Genomic DNA, 8276 nt, shown 5'->3' with positions numbered 1-8276 from the left:
GGGATGGCCTGTCTCTTCCTGGGGGTCTTAGCTGAGCCCCCGCCAGCTGAGCCTCTTCTCTGGACTGCCGATGCTTAGGTGCAGTTTCTTGCGTACGCCCTGGGTTTCTGCCACCCTGCTCCTCCTCTTGGCACTCAGGCATTTTGAGGCAAAGAGCTTGGAGACTGAATGCATCGACTCCGCCTCGCAGGAGTCGATGGCAGTGCCCATCTTGCCTGCGCTCATGGTGCCCCGGCTGTAGGTGGTGGCCCCTGCCCTCCTCATCACAGTGAGGTCCGGGGTAGGCAGGGCACGGCGCACAGGGCCGCGTGACACTGGGGTGGCACCCTCCTGGGGATGGCCTGTCTCTTCCTGGGGGTCTTAGCTGAGCCTAGGTAGGGCGCGGCGCACAGGATTTCTTCTCCTCTCTCTTTTATTTTCTTTCTCTAACCCTAACCCAATAAAAGTACAGCTATGCAACACTGACACCTTGTGACATATTTGAAAACACCATGCATCATGGTCTATTCATTTTTTCAATTGGAATCTTCCAATGCGTTTTCTAATCTCTAATGGTTGTTTTTTAATAGAAACATCCTGAGTGAATGATAGGACAGACAGTTTTATTCATGTTCAGTTCACAGACAGATGAACAGTTGTTTGTCTTCTCCTCATTTCACTGTATCAGGCTTCTCTGTGCTTCAACAAGCGGGCATTTCTGAAGGGAGGGCACCTGAATACCAGTCAAAATGAACCCATCCAGGTTCTAGGAGAGAAATCACATACACACACAGACACACAGACACAGACAGACACACACACACACACACACACACACACACAAATATGGTTACGATTAGGCAAAATTGTGAGAAACCCTGGAATACTGGACCCCTGGAATAAATCTCACCATCAAAGCATGCTGGGATGTTGAGTTTTCCATCGATGCACTGCGTTGACACAGGATAGCCACACTCTCTGGCCTTGTCCTTGCAGTAGAAAGATATCATTTCTAAATGATTTATTTGTTTGGGTTCCAGGTCTTTAACCGAGACTTTCCTTCCAATGTAGAGAACCGTTCCTCTCTTAACGTCAATGGGACAATGGGCTGTAAACCAAAGAGGAAGACAATCTTGGAAAAGGGGTCCAAAACTGTTTTTGTTGTCTGTTGACGAGAAGTGACACCATCTGCGAAACGCCTGCCATTCCATTTGCCACAGCAGCCTAGAGGGTTAGCATAGCTTCATCTAGCAGATGAACATGACTGTACTCGAACAGCATTGTCTGTATTACAAGCCTAAATCTTTATATATTTTCATAAAATAGAATATTGCAGCAATGTTATCCATACATGAGTATGGTCTGCTGTGTAGACCTTTAAGTAAGCATGACATTGATATTTTCGCAGACATAGTTGAGATACCAGTTTATATAAAATGTATCAGAAATGTCTCTAAAATAATAAAGCAGCCAGGCAAAGAAATACTCTACATGGCTTTGAAACCAATGATATTTTTTACATTATTCTATGTTAAAAAACTTTCTTGACACCAAGTACAGTAGAACCCTCACTGTGGCACTGAACAGGGTTCTGCTACAGGGACCAGACTGTGAACGGACCGGTAGATCAGAACTAGCTCAGCTATCCAAATACGTTCAATTAAACAATAAAACAATTCTTATGCACTACCTCTTAACAAGTGTTACTCAGGATCCATGATCTTACCCTTGCAGACTGGCTTCAGTGACCATTCCCCGGTCTCCTGACACTCAGTCTCGACAGGCCCAACCAGAGAAAAGTTTGGGTTGCAGCTGTATCTGACTTTCTCCTTGTAGCTGTGCTCTCTGTTTGCCCTGGTGGTCATGTAACCGTTCCATATGCCCCTCGGAGGAGGGCAGGTCACAACTGGAGAGGCAGAGGTATTTTAGTGTATTTCAAGTAAGTGTAGAAACACACAAATATATTGTAATCATATTAATTACTCCTGCAATCTATTTTCAGTACACTTAAGTATACTTTTTCCTGCTTGGGTACGCTAGTTGCAGTACTTCCAGTACTAGAAATATTACTTTTAATATAGCCACTTTTTTGGGCCCATGCAAATTGGAGCCCTTAAGGAGTGCAATGACTTTGTATTCTTTGATAGATAAAAGGCATGACTAATTATTTACACTTACTTTTACATTCAGGTGCTTCAGTCCAGTTGCCGTGGGCGGTGCATGACCCTCTCACATTGCCAAACAGGACGAACGGTGGCAGACAGTCGTACGTCCCACCGAAGCCATACTCGAAGATTTCATTTTTCAACGTATTGTCGTAGACCATTGTTCCATATTTGGGGATGGGAGCTGCAGGGCACGGCGCACAGGGCCGCGTGACACTGGGGTGGCACCCTCCTGGGGATGGCCTGTCTCTTCCTGGGGGTCTTAGCTGAGCCCCCCGCCAAGCTGAGCCCCCGCCAGCTGAGCCTCTTCTCTGGACTGCCGATGCTGAGGTGCAGTTTCTTGCGTACGCCCTGGGTTTCTGCCACCCTGCTCCTCCTCTTGGCACTCAGGCATTTTGAGGCAAAGAGCTTGGAGACTGAATGCATCGACTCCGCCTCGCAGGAGTCGATGGCAGTGCCCATCTTGCCTGCGCTCATGGTGCCCCGGCTGTAGGTGGTGGCCCCTGCCCTCCTCATCACAGTGAGGTCCGGGGTAGGCAGGGCACGGCGCACAGGGCCGCGGGACACTGGGGTGGCAGCGGGGGCCAAGGTTGGCGGAGACGACGGAGGGAGGGAAGGTTTGGGAGGGGGTGAGGGATTTAAAAATCTCCAGGGTCTGAGCGGCCCGTACGTGGAGGGGGAGGCTGTTCCAGAGTTTAGGTGCAGCAGCCGAAAAGGCTCTGTTCCCCCTGGTTTTCAGCCTGGTTCTGGGCACCACCAGCAGCAGCTGGTCTGCTGATCTGAGGGATCTGGAGGGGGTGTGGCGGTGCAAGAGCTCAGAGAGGTAAAGGGGGGCCAGTCCATTTAGTGCTTTAAAAACGGTCAGGGATAATTTAAAATCAATGCGGTAACGCACAGGCAGCCAGTGGAGCGAGCACAGAATTGGACTAATGTGGTCCCACTTTTTAGTCCTCGTAAGGAGGCGCGCAGCCGCGTTTTGGACGAGTTGTAGGCGGCGGAGCAGGGACTGGTCGATCCCCACGTAGAGTGCGTTACAGTAGTCCAGGCGAGTAGTGACAAAGGCATGTATCACACTCTCCAGGTTCTTCTGGGAGAGGTAGGCCTTTGTCTTGGCCAGGAGTCTAAGATGATAAAAACTATTTTTTACTACGGAGCTGACTTGCTTTTCAAATTTAAAAGCACTATCAAAAATTACTCCAAGGTTCCTAACTGAGGTGGAGAGGTTGGAACTCAGGGGACCAAGGGCGTCGACGAGGGGGGCCGGGGGGGCACAATTAAAAACAATAACCTCAGTTTTTTTTTCATTGAGGGTTAAAAAGTTTTCTGACATCCAGCACTTTATTTCGGTCAGGCTGTCAAGCAGGGGCTGTAGTGTGGTTTTCCCTTGGGTTAATTTTAAGGGAAGGTAAACCTGCACGTCATCGGCGAAGCAGTGAAAGGAAATGCTGAATTTCGCCAGGATCTGACCTAGGGGCAGCATGTACAATAGGAACATGGTAGTAGCTGTTGGCTCTCCCTAAAGTAGCTAGAAGTAGCTAAATGATGTAATCATTAAATGCAATTCTGAAAGGCTAAAAAGGTTTACAAACTAACTAAGGTTTACAAACTAATTATTTACGTATTGCCTTTTTTTTGTTGTTGCCATTATGGTAAATGAGCTGAGCTATGATAGCTAGCTAAGCTGACTGAGACAGAGTGAACAGTTTGAGGGATATTTGATTGTGAAACTAAAAGACGGAGTGAATATTATTTTTAAAAATATTATACTGAACTGTACAAAATCATTGTTGTGATTGGACATAAGCTGCGCACACGCGATTCATTTGCAGGCAGCTCTTGGTCAGAGCGGTCACAATGGGATCTGTCTGCTGCGTTAGTTGAGGGAGAGAGGAGTAGACGGAAATCCTCTCTGTAGGCTAACCTCTCTGTAGACTATCCTCACTGTAGGCTAACCTCTCTGAAGACTAACCTCTCTGTAGGCTAACCTCTCTGTAGGCTAACCTCTCTGTAGGCTAACCTCTCTGTAGACTATCCTCACTGTAGGCTAACCTCTCTGTAGGCTAACCTCTCTGTAGGCTAACCGCGCGTCACCAGGCTTTCTCCTGGGCGACTGTAGGCCTACTCGTCTCTCGTGAGCTCGGTTGTAACATGAATCGTGGAACTCGGGATGTTTTACAGTAATTCTCCAAGTGACCAGAAAAAGTAGCTAGATTTGTCGCTGGTTGCTTCTGACTAATTAAGTCGCCATGGGGGTCTGGAAAGTCGCCAGATATAGTGACAAAGTCGCCAAATTGGCAACACTGAGGCTACGTGAGAGGAATGTTCATTAACCCCTACCGTATGGTTGCATTGTAATACAGTGGCGCTTTTTAGTTTTTACCTTATAGGGGCTATGTTGTTTTAGCTAATCTAATGAAACATTTAACGTGGACCACATTTCATTGCAGATCTGCAAAGTGGCTTTTGGAGGAGATCTTTAAATCTGCTACAACATTGAAAACACAACAGAACACATCATAAGCATTTCTCACATGTTTCTCAATGACAGGAAACGCTAATAAAGGTCTGTATCGGCCACTTGAGAAACCCGTCGTGGTCATTTTCCCAATAGGTCTGTTGGTGCCCTGTGAAATATGCATTGCGATATTGTGCCACAGCTTAGATGCATGGCATCAGGCATGGCTGCTCGCAGCTGTGGAATCAGCTCAGACCTTTTACCCAGTGTTGCCAACTCCTCTAGTCAAGTCAAGTCAACTTTATTTGTATAGCACCTTACGTACAGCAATGCTGAGCCAAAGTGCTTCACAGTAAAAATAGATAAAATGCAGGAAACAAGCAAGCACAATGGACACAACACAATGCAACACAAAACATGGCAAAATCAAACGAGAAGACAAAAAGGACCAAAACAATAAAACAACAAGACAATAAGACAATAAGAGCCAGGGACCTACAACAAAAACCACAAAATAATAAAAGCCAGGGACCAATAGCTAGGTGGGGGGGAAGGCTAGGGAAAACAGGTGTGTTTTAAGGAGAGATTATTATTATTTTTTATTTTTTTACTGTTGAAACAAAACCTTTTTATTTTTCTCCACAATAAATCAGTGCGCATCACATACATTACAGTTGTATGACCAAAAATATGATCTCTATCAAATACAGTAAATAGAAAATAAAACTTTGAGGACAAAATATATAGAAAAATATTTCTTTATAAAAAAAATAAAAGAGGAAAGAAAAATACAATGCTGCATTGCGCTTTACAGTAATACACCCATGTGCTGTGTCATAGGGTTTATTTATCTCTGTGGTTGTCTCTTCTCTCTCCATCACTTTCATTTGGACCTGAATCAGGGTATATACAGGAATCTTGAGGTTAATTTCAATACCTTTCTAAGACTTTTTAAAGACCTTTTTGTAATTTTTGTAATTATTGTCCTCTGGATGAGTTTATTGTTTATTTTTGTTTGAAGCATTTGTTGTAACTCCAATTCTGTTTTTATCTTGCCATTAAGACTTTAAATTATCATTGCCATAATAAATATCTTTATTACTTAAACACCTGTAATATTTTGTTACTTCTTCTTCTCCCTAGCGAAGATGAACGTAACAGTTCCCTGGCTGCCTGGCTGGAAGTGTTCTACTGGGAATGCTGGGCGTGGCGTGGCGTGGTGTCTTGGGAGTGCTTGGGGCCGCCTTTTTGCTCGGTGTCTTGCGTGGGGTCCTGGCAGGGCCGCAGGTCTTCTGCGTGGAGCGCGGGGTACGGGACCCAGAGACTCGCTTGCTCTTCCTCACCACCGTCTCTTCATCACTGTCTTCCAGCTTCTCTTCCTCATCCTCACTGCTGCTCTGCAGGTCCTTCTTAGACGGGACGAAGCAGACATCATCACCGCCTTCCTCTCCGTCAGAGAGCACATCCTGGTCATCGCTCAACAGATTCAGCTGCTTCCTGATTCGCGAGGAGACCAGTTGGGCAGACTTCCTCTTGGACCGGGGGGTCATGGCTGTCAGCAGGGGTGAGTTCTCAGACTCCTCCGTCAGCACCGTCAGAGCAGATTCCCTGATGGCTTTGGAGGAGTCTTTCCTTCGGGAGGGGGTCGTAGCTTTCTGCACCCTCCTGGGGGTGGCCTGTCTCTTCCTGGGGGTCTTAGCTGAGCCCCCCGCCAAGCTGAGCCCCCGCCAGCTGAGCCTCTTCTCTGGACTGCCGATGCTGAGGTGCAGTTTCTTGCGTACGCCCTGGGTTTCTGCCACCCTGCTCCTCCTCTTGGCACTCAGGCATTTTGAGGCAAAGAGCTTGGAGACTGAATGCATCGACTCCGCCTCGCAGGAGTCGATGGCAGTGCCCATCTTGCCTGCGCTCATGGTGCCCCGGCTGTAGGTGGTGGCCCCTGCCCTCCTCATCACAGTGAGGTCCGGGGTAGGCAGGGCACGGCGCACAGGGCCGCGTGACACTGGGGTGGCACCCTCCTGGGGATGGCCTGTCTCTTCCTGGGGGTCTTAGCTGAGCCCCCCGCCAAGCTGAGCCCCCGCCAGCTGAGCCTCTTCTCTGGACTGCCGATGCTGAGGTGCAGTTTCTTGCGTACAGGGCCGCGTGACACTGGGGTGGCACCCTCCTGGGGATGGCCTGTCTCTTCCTGGGGGTCTTAGCTGAGCCTAGGTAGGGCGCGACGCACAGGATTTCTTCTCCTCTCTCTTTTCTTTTCTTATGCAACACTGACACCTTGTGACATATTTGAAAACACCATGCATCATGGTCTATTCATTTTTTCAATTGGAATCTTCCAATGCGTTTTCTAATCTCTAATGGTTGTTTTTTAATAGAAACATCCTGAGTGAATGATAGGACAGACAGTTTTATTCATGTTCAGTTCACAGACAGATGAACAGTTGTTTGTCTTCTCCTCATTTCACTGTATCAGGCTTCTCTGTGCTTCAACAAGCGGGCATTTCTGAAGGGAGGGCACCTGAATACCAGGGCGCACAGGGCCGCGTGACACTGGGGTGGCAGCGGGGGCCAAGGTTGGCGGAGACGACGGAGGGAGGGAAGGTTTGGGAGGGGGTGAGGGATTTAAAAATCTCCAGGGTCTGAGCGGCCCGTACGTGGAGGGGGAGTCTGTTCCAGAGTTTAGGTGCAGCAGCCGAAAAGGCTCTGTTCCCCCTGGTTTTCAGCCTGGTTCTGGGCACCACCAGCAGCAGCTGGTCTGCTGATCTGAGGGATCTGGAGGGGGTGTGGCGGTGCAAGAGCTCAGAGAGGTAAAGGGGGGCCAGTCCATTTAGTGCTTTAAAAACGGTCAGGGATAATTTAAAATCAATGCGGTAACGCACAGGCAGCCAGTGGAGCGAGCACAGAATTGGACTAATGTGGTCCCACTTTTTAGTCCTCGTAAGGAGGCGCGCAGCCGCGTTTTGGACGAGTTGTAGGCGGCGGAGCAGGGACTGGTCGATCCCCACGTAGAGTGCGTTACAGTAGTCCAGGCGAGTAGTGACAAAGGCATGTATCACACTCTCCAGGTTCTTCTGGGAGAGGTAGGCCTTTGTCTTGGCCAGGAGTCTAAGATGATAAAAACTATTTTTTACTACGGAGCTGACTTGCTTTTCAAATTTAAAAGCACTATCAAAAATTACTCCAAGGTTCCTAACTGAGGTGGAGAGCTTGGAACTCAGGGGACCAAGGGCGTCGACGAGGGGGGCCGGGGGGGCACAATTAAAAACAATAACCTCAGTTTTTTTTTCATTGAGGGTTAAAAAGTTTTCTGACATCCAGCACTTTATTTTGGTCAGGCAGTCAAGCAGGGGCTGTAGTGTGGTTTTCCCTTGGGTTAATTTTAAGGGAAGGTAAACCTGCACGTCATCGGCGAAGCAGTGAAAGGAAATGCTGAATTTCGCCAGGATCTGACCTAGGGGCAGCATGTACAATAGGAACATGGTAGTAGCTGTTGGCTCTCCCTAAAGTAGCTAGAAGTAGCTAAATGATGTAATCAACTAATTTGCATTAAATGCAATTCTGAAAGGCTAAAAAGGTTTACAAACTAACTAAGGTTTACAAACTAATTATTTACGTATTGCCTTTTTTTTTTTTTTTTTTGCCATTATGGTAAATGAGCTGAGCTATGATAGCTAGCTAAGCTG

The 8276-nt window shown here is 47.6% G+C and overlaps 1 protein-coding gene across 1 annotated transcript; it reads right to left on the bottom strand.

Moving 5' to 3' along the window:
• Positions 1 to 587: 587 nt before the first annotated feature.
• On the bottom strand, positions 588 to 2274 carry LOC308163021 (beta-2-glycoprotein 1-like). The gene is made up of 4 exons (XM_080537190.1): positions 2158 to 2274; positions 1706 to 1885; positions 890 to 1087; positions 588 to 745 (listed from the first exon to the last, which is right to left on the bottom strand). Exons 2-4 carry the CDS (start codon positions 1842 to 1844, stop codon positions 681 to 683), a joined length of 402 nt encoding a protein of 133 aa, XP_080393316.1. The 5' UTR covers positions 1845 to 1885; positions 2158 to 2274; the 3' UTR covers positions 588 to 680.
• Between the last annotated feature and the right edge of the window lie 6002 nt (positions 2275 to 8276).

Source organism: Nansenia antarctica (assembly GCF_963989245.1).
Source record: "Nansenia antarctica genome assembly, chromosome: 7".
Taxonomy (NCBI): domain Eukaryota; kingdom Metazoa; phylum Chordata; class Actinopteri; order Argentiniformes; family Microstomatidae; genus Nansenia; species Nansenia antarctica.
The sequence above is the reverse complement of the archived record's forward strand: the minus strand, read 5'-3'. Positions and strand labels throughout refer to the sequence as shown.

What these genes read in the sequence shown, in the direction of transcription:
- LOC308163021 (XM_080537190.1), bottom strand. Translation starts at nt 1,844, where the DNA reads ATGACCACCAGGGCAAACAGAGAGCACAGCTACAAGGAGAAAGTCAGA. An exon ending in ACTGAAGCCAGTCTGCAAGG is followed by an intron (nt 1,088 to 1,705) that starts GTAAGATCATGG and finishes TTTGGTTTACAG; the next exon opens with CCCATTGTCCCATTGACGTT. An exon ending in CATCCCAGCATGCTTTGATG is followed by an intron (nt 746 to 889) that starts GTGAGATTTATT and finishes TTTCTCTCCTAG; the next exon opens with AACCTGGATGGGTTCATTTT.